Source organism: Lynx canadensis, chromosome B1 (assembly GCF_007474595.2).
Source record: "Lynx canadensis isolate LIC74 chromosome B1, mLynCan4.pri.v2, whole genome shotgun sequence".
Lineage (NCBI taxonomy): Eukaryota > Metazoa > Chordata > Mammalia > Carnivora > Felidae > Lynx > Lynx canadensis.
This window is the reverse complement of record NC_044306.2, coordinates 15,764,272-15,784,774: the sequence shown is the minus strand read 5'-3', so window position 1 is coordinate 15,784,774 and position 20,503 is coordinate 15,764,272. Positions and strand designations below refer to the sequence as shown.

Genomic DNA, 20,503 nt, shown 5'->3' with positions numbered 1-20,503 from the left:
AGAAGACTTTATAATGTGTCACCAGCTCTTGAATCACACAACTAGTACTTTGATCTGAACTTTACTGACCTAAATAATCGTAAAGCCACAGCCGCCCTCATTTTTACTACTGTTGTTTCGGGGAGGAGTTACAAGATCATTAAAGCCACTTTCCCAATTAAATTGGCCACCCTAACAACTAGGTCCACCCGGATTGCTGTTAACAGCGGGGGCAACAGCAGTTAGCACCTTGACGGTGCACCGGGCAACTAAGGGCCTAAGAGGTAAGCTTCTTCCCGTGTCCCTTCCCACCCGAGAGTCGCGGGCCCTGCCTCCCAGTCCCGGCCACCCACCGCACGGCGCGTCGAGCCTCTCTAGGCCGCCGGCGAACCCCCCGCGCTCTATGACGCCCGCCGCGAGGAGCGGAGAGGAACCACCAGGAGCCGCGCCGCTCGCCGGGCCCCCGCCCAGTTCCCGCGTGGTTCGCAGCGCTCCCTCGGCGCCCTCCTTTCCTTTTCCGCTGTCTCCGCCTCCGGAAGCTCGAGCCAGGCTGCTGGGAGCCGCGAGCGGAGATTGCGTGCGCGCGCTAGCGTGTGCGCGCGAGCCTGCAACGCCTCGGGCGGCGCGCCAGGCGGCCGCAGCGGCCCCGGCACCCAGGTAAGCGGCGCGCGAGCAACCCCTCCTGCCCCGCCGCCCCGCCGCCCCGCCCGCGACGCGCCCGCCACCCTTCCCCTCCGGGATCCGTTTCCCCTCTACGGAGCCCAGGCTGCGGCGAGCACTCAGAGTCGGTATGAGGAAGCCAGCGTGGGAAGTTAGGAAGGCCGGCCGGCCGGGACCCCCCCCCCCCCCCAGCCCTTGGCTCCGCCGGCCCTACGGCCCGGCCGGCCTCTCGGGTGGCGGGTGTATCCACAACAAAGACGTCGGAGCCTGCCGTCGGCGGGTCCGTGGGGCCGCTCGCAGCCCCAGCCGGCCCCTGTGGGAGCCGCCGGGCCTGCCCTCAGGACGCTTTCGCGGATGGAGTGAGGACCGGGGTCGGCCGGAGTTAAGAAGTGGTTGTAACCAGGAGCTGGGTTCAGGCCACCGCCGCCCACCTCCGCGGCCTTGACTCTGAACCCTGGCGCCTGAGGGGCTGTCAGTTTTCTGCTGCTGCTTGGGGCCGTGGGGGAAGGGGGTGGTCCGGAGGAGGTGGTAAACTGACCCTCTCGAGTTCTTGGAAAAGGGATGTTTATTTCGGGCCGAGATTTTCGTGTACCCCACGGGTTACCTTCTTTGGAACGTATTATATACATAATTATAGAAACAGTGTAATGTCACAGTAACAAAACGCCAGTTTAAAAAATGCCAGATTATTTGTGTGTTTTTCTGATGTATCTTGAGCGTTAGTATTTCTGGTTCTGTAAGAGCTAGACAAATGGTGAGTGTCCAAGTGACGCCCAGTCAGCTTTGACACATGCCGGTTTTCATTGAGCCCCAGAAGAGTTATTAAGTGATCTGTCATTTAATTTTTACCCTTTCCCAGTATGTGGTGAAGAGAATCTTTACAGTGTTATTAAATGCATATTTTTATTTACCAATGTAAATGGAATCTCATTAACTTGGAAATAAATGTTATCAGAAGGATTACTTGGTGGTGGGATCACTGAATAGTTTTTCTGTAAATTACGTTTAAACCACTGGAGTGTTTAAATCCTAACGATAACCTTGTCTGTTGGATGTTATGCCTGAAAAGTCTCCCAGGGTTTATGCGCCACCTCCCACGAACTGTGACCACTTAGGAAGTTGGGTCCTTACAACTGTTGAGGACGACATGAACCATGTAAATACAAATAAGGGGATAGTTAATTCTGGTGTGGGGGGTGCGGTGGGGATTGGTGGGGGACGATTGTGGGAAACTATCAAGGAAACTAGCTCTGGGAGAAGCATTGATTTTTCTGCTTACATAGCTAGCAAAGAGACTAGGGTTCGGTCTTCAGTCTCCTAACTCCAGACTCCCTCATCGGGTAAACATTCTTTGAATGTCTGATATTTGTCAGATCCCACTTTAGGCACTGGGGATATAAAGATGAGCAAGATGTCAGGAATTCCCAGTTTGGTAAGGAGATAAGGCGGGAAACTTAGCTATGAAAAAAAGGGATTTCAAAGAAGTTCCTAATCATTTGGCTTACAGATTGATGTTGGGATTTAGACCTAGTTCATAAAATGTTAAAGTTGGGAAAATCGTATCTTCCTAATGCATGAATTCCTTTTGTAGCATCCCAGCAAGTAGACATGTAGTTTTTACTCCAACATTGTCTAGTGACTTCTGGCTCATAATCTTAGAAAGTAGCCCATTCCATTTGAGCAGTTCTTATGTTAATTTCAGAACAGCTTCCTTATACATTATACATCTGTTGATGCACGTTCTACCTCTGGAACTACCAATAACAGTTGTAAAATCTTTTTTCATATCACAGTTTTTTGAGTATCTGAATACCTGCTTTCTCTTAGCCATTTCTTTTACTAGCCTATGAATGCCTTGTTCTGTAAACCACTGATCATGACTTAAATTCTAGACTCTTCCCCCTAGCACCCAGAACTAAATGCTTCATTCAAGAAGTAGTTTGACCAGCAGAATATAATTCAAGTTGTCTTAGACTGTATATTACTATCCCGATATGATTTAAGAGTATTTTGGTCTTTTGGTTCCGAAGTCATGCTTTTGCCGCTTGGTAAGCTCCGCGTCTTTTTTCAAAGAACCTTCTTTTAAGCTGGGGTCCTCCGTGCACCTTCCCTCCTTACCTTCCCTCATTCTGTGCCTGTGCTATTAATTGTGTTATTATTTGGCTGTTTCAGAGTATACCTCCCCATTGGGTTTTTAGCTTATTAATATTCCTCTGCTTATTTGAGTATAGCATAATCAGTAAGACTGCTGACTGTCTGGCCAGACTGCCTGGATCCAAATCCTGACTCTACTGCTTTCTGGCCACGTGGTCTTGAATATGTCAGTTAACCTGTCTGAGCTGCAGTTTCTTCATCTCGAACCTCAAAGTTGTTACCAGTATTAAATGGTTGATCAGTGGAAAAGTGCTTAGAAAGTGCTTAGTATATAACCGATATGAATGTTAGCTTCTTTTCCATTTATCCAGAACCTTCTGAATCTTTATTTTCAACCGTCCATCTCAGTTTTTTTTTTAATTCACAAATTTGATAAAGCTTGACATCACAAGAAGCATACAGAAACAAACTAATAACTTGAAATTGGTCAGGCCGTTTAAATGTGCTAGGCCTTAGTTCTAGTGTAAGGGGGTACAATCTTTTCCTTTCAGGACTGTTGGGGATCTCTGACAATACAGGAAGGGTATCAGTTGTAACTTGCATTATTTTGCCATGTACCATCTTGAGGAACTTCACGTAGGTCTCACTCAAGGTTATCAGGGATCACAAGATTTAACTTGAAATGCCAAATACACAAAGAGGAGGCTTGCTGGAAACATTTCAAGTTTAGTGTCTTCCAGAATTGTCACTCTCCTTGCCAGAAATAACTTTGGAATTCACCACTGTATTTGGAAAGGGGGTTTGGTCACAAGCTCATATTGGATTCTAGGGAGTCACAAGTTAATTCAAAGTTCTGAATTCTTGTTACCTAGGTTAACACTTCTAATTTACCTAAGGCTACTAGTTTATTTCATTTGTGGTGCCAGTGAGATTTGTTCCAATTTACTTTGTTAGAGGAAAACTGCTACATGGCAGATCAGCAAAATGCATGGCAATCACTGGCATGTGTATCTTATATTAACTGTACAGACCATCCTCTCCTACAGAGAACTCCTAAAACCATTGCTAAACAGGTTCCGTTTTCCTTTCAAAATCCCAATGATGAGAAGAAAATCTTGTTACCTTACCCAGTTTACCATCATATAAATCATAGATATCACAGCCATGTATCTTAAAGGTTAAAAAACAAAAGCAGATCTTAGTTCCTTTGGAAGGACCATACTTTGAAGCAGAATAGAACAGTGGTTAATAACAGGATCCTCAAACTATGCCTGCTTTAGAATCCTGGCTGTGCCACTCACTAGTTGTGTGACTCTGGGCAAGTTCTTGCTCTGCTTCATTTTTCTCATTGGTAAATAGGAGTAATAAAACTTCTTAAGCTTAGATACATTTTAGCTGTTAGTTGTACTAGAATAATAGCACTAATACAAATGGGACTTAGTTATGTTAATTTTGTGTATTTCCTGAAAAATGTAAACAGATTTTTCTGAGGATGGAAGGTGAAATGATTTGGATGATTTGTTTTTGAAAGATTTTTTTTTAATTCTTTTTTTTTTAATGTTTATTTATTTTTGAGACAGACAGAGACAGCATGAACAGGGGAGGGGCAGAGAGAGAGGGAGACACAGAATCTGAAACAGGCTCCAGGCTCTGAGCCTTCAGCACAGAGCCCGACGCGGGGCCCGAACTCACGGACCGCGAGATGATGACCTGAGCCGAAGTCGGACGCTCAACCGACTGAGCCACCCAGGCGCCCCTGAAAGATTTTTTTTAAATGTTTATTTATTTTGAGAGAGAGAGAGAGAGGAAGGGAGGGAGGGCAGGGGGACGGGAGAAGAGGGAGAGAGAGAGAATCCCAAGCAGGCTCTGCACTGTCAGCGTGGAGCCCCATGCCTGGCTCATACTCGAGAACTGGGAAATGATGACCTGAAACGAAATCAAGAGTCGGATGCCCCTGAAAGATTTGTTTTTTAAACTGACTACGAAAATTTATGCTTTGGGCTATGCCATGAAACCATTTGTTTTGAAAATTTGAAGAAACCTACAAAACATTTTTTTGTTTTAATCACAAAGGTATTCGTACCCATGTGACAAAGTGCAAAAGAAAAAAAAAAACAATAATAACCCCTTTTTATTCCATCCCTTGACATTTTGGATGAAAGAGTTGATTACCTTACCAAAGAGGGTAATGTTTTTTGGAAATTTAGTGACAATGTTTATAAGAGCTACTTACTCACCATTCAGTGACTATTTTAATTGGTCGTTTTTCTTCTGAACTCAGGTGGGCAGAATTGGATTGACAATGACCAGTCATACTATTTTTTTTCTTTAAGTTTTTCTTAGTTAAGTAGGCTCTGGGATGCCTGGGTGGCTCCTTTAAGTGTCTGACTTTTGATTTCTGCTCAGGTCATGATCTCATGGTTCTTGAGTTTGAGGCCCGTGCCAGGCTCTGTGTTGACAGTGCAGAGCCTGCTTCGGATTCTGTCTCCCTCTTTCTCTGCCCCTCCCCTGCTTGCACTCTCTCTCAAATATAAATAAATAAACATAAAAAAAAAAAAAAAAGTAGGCTCTAGGCCCAATTGAGGGGCTCAGACTCACAACCCTGAAATCGAGAGTCACATGTTCTACCAACTGAGCCAAGCCAGGCGCCCCCAGTCACACTCCTTAGGTATGTGATGACCCACGATCACCAGCCTCTGCCAGGTTCTTTATCCTCACCCCACTCCCCAACCGTCTGTGTCCCTTTACAGCTTATAGTTGTTTAATGTATGTCCTTCCAGTCCGTGCTATGTAACTTTGTGCCGGTGAGGAATTTAGTTTTAAGTTTTACATAATTGTATTGTTGTTCATTTAATTTTGCTCTTTTAGTAAACTTTATTTTTATAGATCTCAGCTCACCCTTTTTGACTGACATATAGTATATCACATACAACATTTCGTTTATCCATTTCCCTCTTATTAGACATTGAGTGTTTCCCTAACTCATTTCTATTATAAACAGTAGGGCTATGATGAACATCCTTGTACATGGACCCAGAAATACAATTGGGAAGTGGTAGAACCAAGTTTGACCCTGAGTGTGTCTGACTCAGTTCCTTCTTTTTCGTTGTGCAGACTCGCAGTCATCACTTATTTGCTTAATTTATTGCAAGGACACTATTATAATAACAGTAATGGAAATATAAAAAATGCAGTGGGATTGTTGGTTTTTCTTCTAACAGGTCGACTTAATTTTGCCCTTTTTCCCCCTGGTTTTTATTTAAGTGTGTAAATTGTATTATTAACCCAGTATGGCTAACAGTTTTGTAGTGTTCATTTTTCATGCTGATATAATGATATCATATATCTCTGATATAATGTAAGCAGAGATCCACAACCTCCATAATCCACAGTCATTTGGTAAATATTTTAGGCTTTGTGGACTATATAGTCTCTGTCACAGCTACTCAACTCTGCAGCTGTAGTGTGTAAAACTTTATTTACAAAAACAAATGGCAGGCCAGATTTGGCTCATGCACAGTAGCTGGCTGACTCCTGATATAATAATAATTTTGATGGAATCATAATATTCCTCTATTCAAGTTTTTTCAGTATTACTGAAATAATATGAGAATTCCATTCCTTCTTTTTAGTATTATATTCTTAGGATAAATTTCTGAAATGAAAGTACTGATTCAGAAGGCTTATGGCTTTCTTACAGCTCTGAAAATTAATTGCCAAAATCCTTTAAAAGAGATGTTTCGATTTTTATAAATTAAGAGAGTAAAAAAAGAGTAGACTTTAATTCCATAATGGATAAATATGACATCTAAAACCTTATTAAATATCTCTTGAGGACTTGTGGAGGAGGCTTCCTTCTGCTGATTTGAGTTTTAAAACTTAAGAGGGCATTGATCTGTGCTATGAGAAATAATATTTTTTCTTTTTTTAGTAAATAATATTTCTTATATTTAATATTTAGGTGTAAGTTACCTAATTTTTCTTAAATTTTTAAGATCTACTTACACATCTCAATTTAAATCAATTTAATTCTAATAATGTTAGAATTTTAAAACTTATTTGTACTTTGATTAATCTGACTTAGCTTAAATTTCCCTGAACATTGTATGCCATTTGCAAGCTTGCAGCACAATTCAATTTTAGTATATTTAATTTTCTTATGTACCTTGAACACCTGACCAGGGATACTGACATATCTAATAGAGGAAGTCCTAGTAAGCACTTAGACTTTTTTTTTTTTTAATGTTTTTATTTTATTTTGAGAGAGCGAGAGAGAGACAGTGTGTGAGTGGGGGAGAGGGAGACACAGAATACAAAGCAGGCTCCAGGCTCCCAGCCATTAGCACAGAGCCGAATGGGGGGCTCAAACCCACGAACCATGAGATCATGGACCTGAGCTGCAGTTGGACGCTTAACCAACTGAGCCACTCAGGCACCCCAGCACTTAGACATTTTTAATAAACCTAATTATAAGTCTAACCTTACTAATTTAATCAGATTCCCTAAGTGTTTAAAAGTTGATTGTGAATAGTTAAATTTTTTAATATGCCTTATATTCTTCAAAACCTTAAAGGCAAAAAAATTTACTCAATGATAAAATGTACTACCATATATACCTCTAATCTATCATATTAACCTATTGCATTAGTATTAGTAATGTAAGTTTGGTTGATTTTTAAATCATATTTGTACTTGATTTTATAGGTTGCAGTATCACTTCAACAATTAAAGGCTCCAGAGAATCATGATTGCTTTAGAATATAGATTATATAATCTTTTATTGTTTGATTTTACATAATAGAATTAATCATAATTTGAATATACTGAGCACAAAATTGGATTGTTGGCTATATGTTTAGTTTATATATGCCTTTCCTTTAATGCAGCTCATATTATTTGCTCTTTTGAATGTCACTATGGACTAAACGTTATCACAGAAGGACTTTTTCACTTTTATGTGTATTTTGGGGGGCACCTGGGTGGCTCAGTCAATTAAGCATCTGACTTCAGCTCAGGACATGGTCTCAGAGTTTGTGGGTTTGAACCCCGCATGGGGCTCTGTGCTGACAGCTCAGAGCCTGGAGCCTGCTTCAAGTTATGTGTCTCCCTCTCTCTGCCGCTCCCCTGCTCATGCTCTGTCCCTCTCTCAAAAATAAATAAACATTAAAAAAAATTTTTTTAAGTGTATTTTGTGTGTTTTGTTTTTCAGTGTTAAATTGTGCAACCTGAACAGAGGAGGCCCCTTTAAACTGGAGCCTTTCTTGTATTACCATTATATCAGGCATACTTGAATATTGTGCCTTCTGGTAACAGTAAAATACTCTAGGCCTTTGTTTTTCTTTACCTCCAGAAATAGAATCAGCTACCTTCCAAGTCATTATGATTTTTTGATTATTGTTTTTGTTTTTGTTTTTTGTTTTTAGTGTAGAATGGTGTTAGAGGACAAATTCTGAATCCAAGCTGGCTTAGCTAATTTTAGGAGGTTTTAATATCATCCTTTCTTAGTCTAAATTAATTGTACTTCTAGAAGGCAGATTTTCCTTAGGGTTCACCTAGGTATATGTTTGTGATATGCTTGCCTTGATGACTCGTGAACTGAATTATTAGACTTACTTATTTTTCAAATCATTGGTACAATTTGTTATTACTCCTCTAGCCCCATTATCATTTCACTGAGTTAATATTTTTGGGGTGTTTTTGTCATGTTTCTTTATAATCAAACGTCTCAGTTTGAGATATGCAATTGCTGTAAAAAAATGAAAAGTATTAAGAAATTATTCTTCAGTCTGATGGTAACACTGGCCTCTTTTTTTCAGATATATTTTTGCCATCATGGATCGTTTTGGAGATGTATCAGAAGGTGAAGTGGACCATTCTTTCTTTGACAGTGACTTTGAAGAAGAAAAGAAATGTGAAAGTAACTCAGTTTTTGACAAGCAAAATGATGACCCTAAAAGGAGAATAGACGAAGATACAGAAAATGTAAACTTGAAATTTGGAATACAAAGAAAGGAAAATGAAATAAAGAAAATTCTTCCAGAAGAACACCCCATAGAAAATGATAATATGCAAACCAGAAATTCTTTATCATTGTCCACTTCAAGATCAAAAAAATTGTGGGATGCTACAACAGGGCATAAAATACACTTACCCACTCCAAGTAGAATTCCCAGAATTGTGAAAGAATGTGACGATGATTATTATACAGATGGAGAGGAGAGCAGTGATGATGGGAAAATGCAGCATGTCAGGTCCAAGTCAGCTAAACCACCTAATAACCTTAAAAAAAACATAAGTAAAAAGTATTCCAAAAGTAATTCTTCTTCCTCCTCTTCCTCTTTGTCTTCCTCATCTTCAAGTTCAGGTACAGATTGTTCAGATGCAGGGTCTGATAACTGTATTTCTGATACATCTCCATCATTAAAGAAACGTCTGTCTGGTGTAACCCACTTGTCACCAAAACAGAAATATAAATCAGGAGTAAAATCAACAGGAACACGACCTTCAAGTACTAAACCAAAAGTCAATGACTACACTGAGGAATCTGAAGATACTGTGACAGATGTCACTCCTCTCTCAACTCCAGACATCAGCCCTATTCAGTCTTTTGAATTGGGAGCATCAAATGATCAAAAAGTAAAAGTTAAAAGGCAAGAAAACGTGAGTCAAGAAGTATATGGAAATGTTGAGGATTTAAAAAATAATTCAAAATGTTTGAAATCAACCAAAAAGGGGAAAGAAAAAACTGGGCCTGATCTCACTCCAGAATCTTCAGTGTTAGATTCCAACATAGACCACAGATATAAACAAAAAGTCTTACATGACACAATGGACCTCAATCATCTTTTGAAAGGTAAGTTTCTTTTCTTTTTAAAAGCTGTATGTATTGAACTTACATATTAAACTTCATGGTATATTGAGCTTAAATATCAATTGCTATGAATTTGCATTGATTTTTCTAAATATATTTTATTGTTGGATAATTGATATTATAGTAACTTTTCCAATTACTCTATTTTACCGTAAAAATATCTGGAATATCATTTATACTACTGAAGAGCTAATTAACTAGGAGTAGAAACTACTTCACCCTAAACTTTGTTTTAGTGTCTTACAAAATCATAAAACCTAGAGGGAACAGCTAGATAAGATAAGTGGGGAGGCGGAGCCAGATGTTTTTCACATTTGAGAGGGATGTGGGCATAAGATACATTTCGCTTTTTTCTTTAAGAAAGACAACAGCTGAAGTTAAAAATATCCTAACCTGTTGTCTTCATGTCAGAGAAAGTGGTGAGAATGCTGCCAAATGAAAGAACTCAGAATAAACTGTAGGGAACTATTCAGATTTTAAGTTAAATATTAAAGAGCATTATTTGAAAATAATTACCAAGTTGATGAAACAACATAATTCAAGTTTCAGTTCCTTTAAGATTGAAAATTTTTTTGAAGTATAATTGACATAGAGTATTCTATTAGTTTCAGGTGTATATCATAATGATTCGATACTTTTATACATTATGAAATGATCCCCATGATAAGTCTAGTTACCATCTGTTACCATACAAAGTTATTATAACTTTATTGGCTATATTCCTTATACTGTTCATTACATCCTCATGACTTAATTTATTTTTATAACTGGAAGTTTGTACCTCTTAATCCCCTTAGCTTGTTTCATCCTCCCCTCCCCCAAGCCTTCTTCCCCTCTGGTAAGCAACAGTTTGTTTTCCTGTATCTAAGAGTTTTGTTTTGTTTGTTCATTTGTTTTTTTAGATTCCACACACAAGTGAAAGACAAATATGGTATTTGTCTGACTTATTTCACTCAACATCATACCCTGTAGGTCCATGTTGCCACAAATGGCAAAATCTCTTTCTTTTCTATGGCTGAGTAATATTCCATTGTATATATCTACCACATCTTCTCGATCCATCCATCTGTCAGTGGACACTTAGATTGCTTCCATATCTTGGCTGTGGTGAGCAATGCTACAGTGAGCATAGGGGTGCATATTATCTCTTTAAATTGTTTTCATTTTCTTTGGATAAATACCCAAAAGTGGATTGCTGGATCATATGGCATTTCTGGGTTTTTTATTAAAAAAAAATTTTTTTTTAATGTTTACTCATTTTTGAGAGACAGAGCGTGAGTGAGGGAGGGGCAGAGAGATGAGGGAGACACAGAATCCAAAACAGGCTCCAGACTCTGAGCTGTCAGCACAGAGCCCGATGCGGGGCTCAAACTCACAAACTGTGAGATCATGACCTGAGCTGAAGTCAGACGCTCAACCGACTGAGCCACCCAGGTGCCCCTGGCATTTCCGTTTTTAATCTTTTGAGGAACTTCTGTCCTGTTTTCTGTAGTGGCTGCACCAATTTACATTCCCAACAATATAAGAGGGTTCCCTTTTCTCTAACATCCTCACCAACACTTGTTGTTTCTTGTGTTGTTGATTTTAGCCATTGTGACAGGTGATATCTCATTGTGGTTTTGATTTGCATTTCCCTAATGATTAGTTATGTTGAGCATCTTTTTATGTACCTATTGACCATCTGTATGTCATCTTTGGAAAAATATATATTCAGGTCTTGTGCCCTTTTTTGTTGTTAATTTTTTAATTAAAGTATAATTAATATACAGTGTTATTAGTTTCAGGTGCACAGTGTAATGATTCAACAAGTCTATACACTACTCAGTGCTCATCATAAGTGTACTCATAATCCCCTTTATCTTTTTCACCCATCCCCCCCACCTCCCCTCTGGCAACTACCATTCTCTGTATTTAAGAGTCTATTTGTCTCTTTTTTTCTTTGCTTTGTTTCTAAAATTGCATGTATGAGTGAAATCATACAGTATTTGTTTTTCTCTGACTTATTTCATTTAGTGTTATCATCTCTAGGTCTCCATGTTGTTGTAAATGGCAAGATTCCATTCTTTTTGATGACTGAATAATATCCCACTGTGTGTGTATTTATATGTATACATATATACACACATATATACCACATCTTCTTTATCCATCTATGGATGGACTCTTGGGTTGCTTCCATATCTTGGCTACTGTAAGTAATATTTCAGTAAACATAAGGGTGCATATATTTTCAAATTAATGGTATGTTTTCTTTGGATAAATATCTAGTAGTGGAATTACTGGATCATATGGTATTTCTATTTTTAATATTTTGAGGAACCTCTCATACTATTTTCCACAGTGGCTGCACCGGTTTGCATCCCCACCAACAGTGCTTGTCTTGTTTATTTTACCCACTCTGACAAATATGAAGTAGTATTTCATTGTGGCCTATTCGAGTCCTCTACCCATTTTTTAATCAAGCTTTTTTTTTTTTTTTTTGATAGTTTTTGAGAGTGTAAGTTCTTCATGTATTTTGGATATATATTAACTCCTTATCAGATGTATGATTCGAATATCTTCTCCCATTCAGTAGGTTGCCTTTTCATTTTGTTGATGGTTTTCTTCACTGCACAAAAGCTTCTTAGTTTGATGTAATCCTACTTTAGCTTTTATTACCCTTGCCTGAGGAGACTGAGCCAAAAAAATATTGCAAAGACTGATGTCATGGAACTTACTTCCTATGTTTTCTTCTAGGAGTTACATTCTACAGGTCTTACATTCAAATCTTTAATCCATTTTGAGTTTATTTTTATATACGGTAGAAGATAGTCTAATTTCTTTATTTTACATATAGCTGTCCAGTTTTTCTAACACCATTTATTGAAGAGACTGTCTTTTCCCCATTGTATGATCTCACCGTCTTTGTCATAGATTGACTATGTGTGTGTGTTCTTATTTCTGGGCTCTCTGTTCTATTCCCTTCATCTACGTGTCTGTTTCTGTGCCAGTCCATACTCTTTTGAATACTGTAGCTTTGTAGTAGAGTTTGAAATCAGGAAGTGTAATACCTCCAGCTTTTTTATTCTTTTTCAATATTGGCGTGGCTATTTGGGGTCTTTTGTTTTTCCATACAAATTTTAGGATGCTTTGTTCTAGCTCTGTGAAAAATGCCATTGGCATTTTGATGGGGATTGTACTGAATCTATAAATTGTTTTGGGTAGTATGGACATTTTAAGAATATTAATCTTCTAACCCATGAGCATGATATATTCTTTCATAAGCTGTAAATACTTTTTAATTAGTAAAAATCTTTAGTGCTGTATTTCCACATCAATTTATTATTACTTTTTGGATATGTCAATTTGTTGTTATTATTTGGTGTGAAAGAAACTATATTTTAGGTAAAGTAAAAGCAAGTTGAAACGTTATCTTTACACTAGTTAACATAACTGTGAAATATTAGGTTTCCAGGATAGATTTTAGGTCAGTTGAAGACAACATTTTTATTTACTTATTTTTTTAATTAAAAAAAAAATGTTGGGGCGCCTGGGTGGCGCAGTCAGTTAAGCCTCGGACTTCAGCCAGGTCACGATCTCGCGGTCCGTGAGTTCGAGCCCCGCGTCAGGCTCTGGGCTGATGGCTCAGAGCCTGGAGCCTGTTTCCGATTCTGTGTCTCCTTCTCTCTCTGCCCCTCCCCCGTTCATGCTCTGTCTCTCTCTGTCCCAAAAATAAATAAACGTTGAAAAAAAAAATTTTTTTTAAAAAGTGTTCATTTATTTTTGAGAGAGAGAGTACATGCAGGGGAGGGGCAGAGAGAAAGGGAGACACAGAATCCAAAGCAGGCTCCAGGCTCTGAGCTGTCATTATAGAGCCCAATGCAGGGCTCGAACTCACGAGCTGTGAGATCATAACCAGAGCCAAAGTTGGACGCTGAGCTGACTGAACCACCCAGGCTCCCCAAAGACAACATTTTTAAGTTGTAAGTAGTATTTTCCATCTTTGTTTGAAATGTCAGTTGAAAGAATAAATCTTTAGCTACATAATTCACATGGGATGGTAATGTAAGAGCATAAACAAATCCCTTATGTAGTCAAATTATTCTCACAGTCAGATGGATAAAGTATTTTGGACATTTGAACGTCCCCTTTTTTGCAGGTTTTCTTTTTTCTTTGCTCTGATTATACCTATTGATTGTTTAGTATGTCTGAAAAATCAGACTCTTGGCTTTGCCCATCACCATCTATGTTTTAGGCCTCCACTCACTGTTCTGATAAATGCTCCTTCAGTCTCTTAAAACTTTCAGCATTGAGGAGTTGTTTTTTTTTTTATTCTTGCCCCTGTGTCTTCCCCTAACGAGAGTGATCTTTTAAAAATAAAATCAGTCTTACCAGTTTCCTTCTTAATTCTTCAGTAGGCTTACTCGTACATTAAAAGTAAAATCCAGGGCACCTGGGTGACTTAGGTGAACATCTGACTTGATTTCGGTTCAGATAAGATCCCAGTGTCCTGGAATGGAGCCCCGCATCCAGCTCTGCACAGAGTCTGGAGTCCGCTTAAGATTATTTCTGTCCCTCTGCCCCTCTCTTACTCTCACGCATGCTCTCTCTCTCTAAAATAAGTACAAGTAAAATCTAAATTCCTTACAGTAGCCTAACAGACTCCGTATTAGTGATTCTTACCCTACGTGGTATATTAGGGTCATACTGATGCCTAGGCTCTGCTACAGGAATTCTGACGCAGTTAGTCTCGTATCCTTTAAAGTTGATGAAAACCATTAGTCTACATCATATGGATATCCTGCAACTCCTTTTTTTTTTTAATTTTTTTAAATATGTATTTATTTTTGAGAGAGAGAGAGGGAGAGAGAGACAGAGTGTGAGCAGGGGCGGGGCAGAGAGAGAGGGAGACAGAATCTGAAGCAGGCTCCAGGCTCTGAGCTGTCTGCACAGAGCCCGACGTGGGGCTCGAACTCACGAACCACGAGATCATGACCTGAGCTGAAGTCGGAGGCTTAACCGACTGAGCCACCCAGGCACCCCCCCCTCCTTTTTTTTAAATCTCTTATTACCTTGCTCCAGTCACAATGCTTCCTTACCATTCTCAGGATACTTTGTATTTACGGGGCATTTCTACTTGCTGTTGCCTTTTTTCTTTGCATAGGGTGCTTCTGTCTGTTGCTCAAGTCTTAGTTTATATATCACCCACTCAGAGATACTTTTTCTGAATGTTCTGTCTTGAGTAGCTTCACATCTCTATTTCACATCTCTGGCTCTCTGTCACAAAGCCTGTTTCCTTCCATCAGAATACTTACCAGACCCTGAAATTAGTGTAGTTTGCTTACTTATTTCTGCCACTAGAGTAGAAGCAACATGAGGGCAGGATCTTGCTCATTGCTAGAATCTCCAAATTCAGCAGGTAATTGGCACAAAAGAGACACTATTTGTCAATGAAGGAACTGAGGAACCCAGCTACAGTGTTGGGAACTGTACTTCATATGTTTCACTGAAATTTAATTGTTTTTAACAATTACCTATTCTTAGATTTGCCATCTGAAATACACGGAATACATGTGTGCTTCCTTCAAAGTTATAATTGTTAATATATCTGATTAATTTTCTTTTTTAGGGAAAATCTCTATTTCTTTATCAAGCCATCCACTGTAACAATTTAAAAAAAAAATTTTTTTTAACGTTTATTTATTTTTGAGACAGAGAGAGACAGAGCATGAACGGGGGAGGGGCAGAGAGAGAGGGAGACACAGAATCAGAAGCAGGCTCCAGGCTCTGAGCCATCAGCCCAGAGCCTGACGCGGGGCTCGAACTCACGGACCGCGAGATCGTGACCTGAGCTGAAGTCAGACGTTTAACCGACTGAGCCACCCAGGCGCCCCTGCATTTTTTATTTTTATAAGTACTTTTTGATTCCACAAATTACAAGCACCACTCTATCCTAGGAATTGGCGGGGTGGGGGACACATCCAATAAAAAGCTTCTTTTAGGAAGAAAGCCCATGACTCTTTTAGAATTGTCAGATTTTGAAAAAGCCATCTAAAAAAGCCATCATCTCAGTGAATCACTGAGCTTTTTTTTCAGGACTATTGATGATTAACTGTTTGTATTAGGATGATTTTGGAAACGGTATTTCTCACCTAACAAGAATTCCAGAAATAGATCATGCTTGAGGGTTGACCAGTACAGTGGCTCAAAAATGTCCTCAGGGACCCAGGTTCTACCACTGTGTTCGTCCAGCTGTGTGGTGTTGGTTTCATTCTAAGGCTAGTAGGAAATGTCTGCAGAATTTTTAGTATTCATATCCAGACATGATGATGTCCAGGCAAAGGGAAACTGTTTCTTCCTCTGGCTTTCTCAGAATGGAGGAAACTTTAAAGAAGCACTCTCAACTGACTCACATCTCACTGCCCAGAATTGGGTAACACTCCTATTCCTAAAACATTCATTGGCAAAAGGAATGGGATTATTGTGGGCTGGTCATTCACCCTAGAGTTAGGGGTGGGAGTCAGGAGAATGGAAGGAATCTTCCCCTTAAGGACAGGGCTTCGTAGGAAAGGGATAGGTAGGTGTCTTTAAAAGGGAAGTGGGGTGGGAAGACTTGTTAAGAAGAAATGAAGAGGAGGGGCATCTGGGTGGTTAAGTGTCCAACTGACTCTTGATTTCCGCTCAGGTCAGGATCGCACGGTTGGGTTCCTAAGATCTAGGCCTGTGTGCACTGACAGCACAGAGCTGGCTTGGGATTCTCTCTGCCCCTCTCCCCCACTCAGTCACGTGTGCATGCTCGCTCACACATGCACAGGCTCTCTTTCTCTCTCTCTCTCAAAATAAATAAATACGTTTTTTAAAAAAAAGGAGGAGGAAAGTAGAAATGTATGCTAATTGGGCATCCACAAGGCCAAGGTTTCTTAAGCTTTAATATGCATACAAGTCCTTGGAGAGCCTCTTAAAATGCAGATTCTGGTTCATTAAATCTAGAGTAAAACCCAAGGAACTACATTTCTAGTCAGCTTGGTGGTGATACCTTGGCTGATGGCGATACCGGTCTCCAAGGACCCTAGTATTGAGATTCAAGACACAAAAAACTATTTGGTTTCGCTGAAGAAACATACAGGTATCTCTCACTATTCCTGTCTAATTCTTTTTGGAAACTTAATTGGATATAGAAAGCCTAAACATTTTTCCCACCCCAAATCCCTAAAAAGTTTCTCCTCCAAATATAATTGAAGCACTGAAATACTGTTTAAACACAGAAACTGAGCTAAATGTAGGAGGAAAATTTATTCATACTGCTGCACGGTAGGGAACCCTGATCTGAGTGACCTGGTTATAAGTAGTGCTCAGAGCTTTTAAAGGTACAGGAACAAAGGTGGCATTTTGCCACTTGGTACATCTGTTACTGGAGCCCTTAATCCACAAGGGTTCCTTTATTAGCAGTAAAATACTTTACTTATTTCTTTTTAATTTTTTTTAAGTTTATTTATTTTGAGAGAGAGAGAGCGTGCGAGCAGGGGAGGGGCAGAGAAAGAGGGAGACAGAGAATCCCAAGCAGGCTCCACACTGTCAGCACAGAGCCTGATGCCAGGCTTGAACTCATGAATTGTGAGATCATGACCTGAGCCAAAATCAAGAGTCGGACACTTAACTGACTGAGCCACCCAGGCACTCCTTTAACAGTAAAAGATTTGAAACACTAATCATGGCCAACAGTCTATTGCAAAAAGTATTTCTGTCTCTCAAAATTATTATTCGTGCTCGATTGACCCACTGTTTTTCAGATCCAAGAATATTTTTGTAAGGATTCTTGGTTTTTCCCCGTAAAACTAAAACATTGGACCTGGTAAGATAGAGATGTGTGCATGGCCAGCCTATCTATGCCTTTTCTGCACGCATTTCTCAATATACTTTATCACTTTCAACTTACACTCTTTGGGCTCTTCTAGGCCTCTTAGGCTCAACTAATTTCTTCATAACCTTTTCCACTTCAAATGAAGAAGACAACAGTGGCAATGCATACCACAGCTCAGAAATTGTGAGCAGGAGAGGTGCCTGGGTGGCTCAGTCGGTTAAGCATCCGACTTTGGCTCAGGTCTTGATCACACGGCTTGTGAGTTCCCAGCCCCGCATCGGGCTCTGTGCTGACAGCTCAGCCTGGAGCCTCTTCAGATTCTGTGTCTTTCTCTCTCTCTCTCTCTCTCTCTCTCTCTCTCTCTCTCTCTCTCTCTCTCTCCCTCCCTCTCCACCCCTCCCTCGCTCATACTCTGTCTCTCTCTGTCTCTCAAAAATAAATAATCATTAAAAAAAATTAAAAAAAGAAATTGTGAGCAGGTAATGTGACGCCATCAGAGAACAGCTGAGGTGGGAGCACAGCATACCCTGCACCCTCTCAATTTAAACATCATGTTAAAATGGTTTATTGTTTTGATTAAAAATTTAGTGAGCTATTAGAGGAACTATTGGGCCAGAGTTCAGATAGTGAGGGATGCCTGCACAGCTAACAGTGTTAATGTTATTTACTGGTTTCAAATAAACTTGTCAACAAGTTTGTAAATTCGAACTGTAAAATATTAAGCCTGGGAAACAAAGGTTAATCAAAGAATGTAAAATCAAGTCTCCCAGTTATAGGCCAGAGAACAGTGATACAATATTAAACTTGGTTACTTACAAAATGTGGTGAAGAAAATTCTAGAAGTGGAATCAGAAGCTTTTTGGCTTCTGGGTCTCATCCATGTGACCATAGACAAGCAGTTAACTGTGCCCTAGTTTCTTCATTTGTAGCATTAGGTAGTTGATGTAGGTTGCTAAGGTATATTCTAAGTTCAGAGTTCTGGGGTTCTATGAGAACTATTAGAAGGGAAGATTAGTGTGGACTAGCACTATTGAGTGTCTGGCTTTATTTTACTTAGTTATTTATTTTCTTATTTGTTTATTTTAGATATCTTACTTTAAAGTAGACCTTGAAAGTTTAGTAGGATTTCTAAATATTTCAGCCTCTTTTAGCTCAATTAGGTGGCTGCTTTGGGGAGACTTCCCACCCCACCCCAAGCCTCCCTTGACTATTTAAATGTTCCTAAGGTGTGGTTGGAATTAAGTTCTTCGGCCTTGGTCTGTAAAGCACCAAATAGGCAGGCAGAGAGGACATTTTGAAAGTGGAGTAAACAAAAGTTTATGCGTTGGGTTATGGCATGAATCTCATGTTTGGAGAACAGTGAATAAACGGACATGACCACATTTGAAGGTATGTTTCGTACTTTGTACAGGTGAAATTAGGTCAGTTTAGGAAGAATCTGCAGGGCAAAATTGACACATTTTGGAAACGTACCACCTAGATTCTATGTGAAATAATTAGATACATCATGAGAGGATGTATCCTGAGAAGAACAACTAATGTAAGAGAAAGATAGGATTAAGGCAGCATTGATGAGTGAAGAAAGTGGTTGCACTTACTGTTCAGCTGATAGCATCACCTGGGAATGAAGCAAGCACCTTACTGCAGGGGAGGGCGTGGGCCTGTTACACTCCTGGGGAAGAGGCTGCCTGTCCTGAGAGTAGCTCCTGCCCCATCCCCCCGGGCAGCACCTCATCCCTTTACTGGCAGGCTTCAGCGAACAAGGTTCAGAGAGGTGAGTAGGAAATCTCAGACATTGTCAGCTCACTACCAAGTATTAGTACCTTTGGAGAAAAGCTAAAATCAGCCAGAGGCACCAGACTCGTAGATGAAGGACATAATACTTGAAATAGAGCTAGTGATTTTTTTGGAGAGTAGCTGCAGGACCCCACTATTTCCACTAATAAAACAAATTTGCCTTTTACCTCACTCTCCTGTCTCGTGTGCACAGCGGCTTTTCTAGGGGCTGTACTACAGTGACAGCACACTACACTGAATGCAGAAGCAGACGTGGATCCAGCTGTCTTCTATTAAGGCAGGCGTTAAAATATTGGCAAGAATTAAATCTGCCATTCTCCTCGCCAATTATTGTTTTTTTTGTAAAAGAACTATTAACCTATCACTGGTTTATTATTTCCAGGTAAATGAAGATCTTTAAATGTTTTTACTTTTAACTTTGAAGTTTATTTTGAGAGAGAGAATCTCAAGTAGGTTCAACACTCAGCACAGAGCCCCATGCAGGGTTCTATCTCATGCCTGTTATATCATGACCTGAGCCAAAGTCGAGAGTCGGGGCCCTCAACCGACTGAGCCACCCACACACCCTACTTTAAAATTTCTTTTAATGTTTACTTTATTTGATTGATTGAGAGAGAGCAATCGTGAGCCACAGAGGGGCAGAGAGAGAGGGAACAAATCCCAAACAGGCTCTGCATTATCAGTGCCAAGCCCGACATGGGCTTGATCCATGACCCTGGGATCATGACCTCAGCTGAAATCAAGAGTCAGACGCTTAACCGACTGAGCCACTCAGGTGCCCCCTACTTGTAATTTCTAACAGTAAATATTGATAGATGTAGCTCACATAAACATTCTTTGGGGTCCTCAATAATCTTTAGGTGTGCAAAAGGGTCCTGAGACCAAAAAACAAAACTTCTATTCTAGAAGGAAGTAATTAGAATATTTGATTTGCAGTGTATTAGAGGGAAAAAAAATTAACAGTCTTTCTAAAGGGGAAACAATGGGAAAAAATAACAAAAAAAGTATTTAAAAAAAAGATGGGGCACCTATGTGGCTCAGTCAGTTAAGCATTAGACTCTTGATTTTGGCTCAAGTCATGAACTTACGGTTTGTGACGTCAGGCCCCATGTTGAGCTCTGTACTGACAGCACGGAGCCTGCTTCAGATTGTCTCCCTCTCAGTGCCCTTCCTCTGCTCACTTGCTCACTCTCTCAAAATAAATAAACTTTAAAAAAATGAAAAAGATTGTAGGAAGAGATCAAACAGTATAAGTAGGTGGT

General features: G+C 39.9%; 1 protein-coding gene across 1 annotated transcript in view; it reads left to right on the top strand.

The window, feature by feature from the left end:
• Positions 1 to 585: 585 nt before the first annotated feature.
• CFAP97 (cilia and flagella associated protein 97) overlaps positions 586 to 20,503 on the top strand; it is a 40,090-nt gene continuing 20,172 nt past the window's right edge. Inside the window, exons 1-2 of the mRNA XM_030312125.1 lie at positions 586 to 636; positions 8,550 to 9,586. Of these exons, the coding sequence (XP_030167985.1) occupies positions 8,566 to 9,586 (1,021 nt within the window). The 5' untranslated portion in view covers positions 586 to 636; positions 8,550 to 8,565. The remainder of the gene's footprint in view (positions 637 to 8,549; positions 9,587 to 20,503) is intronic.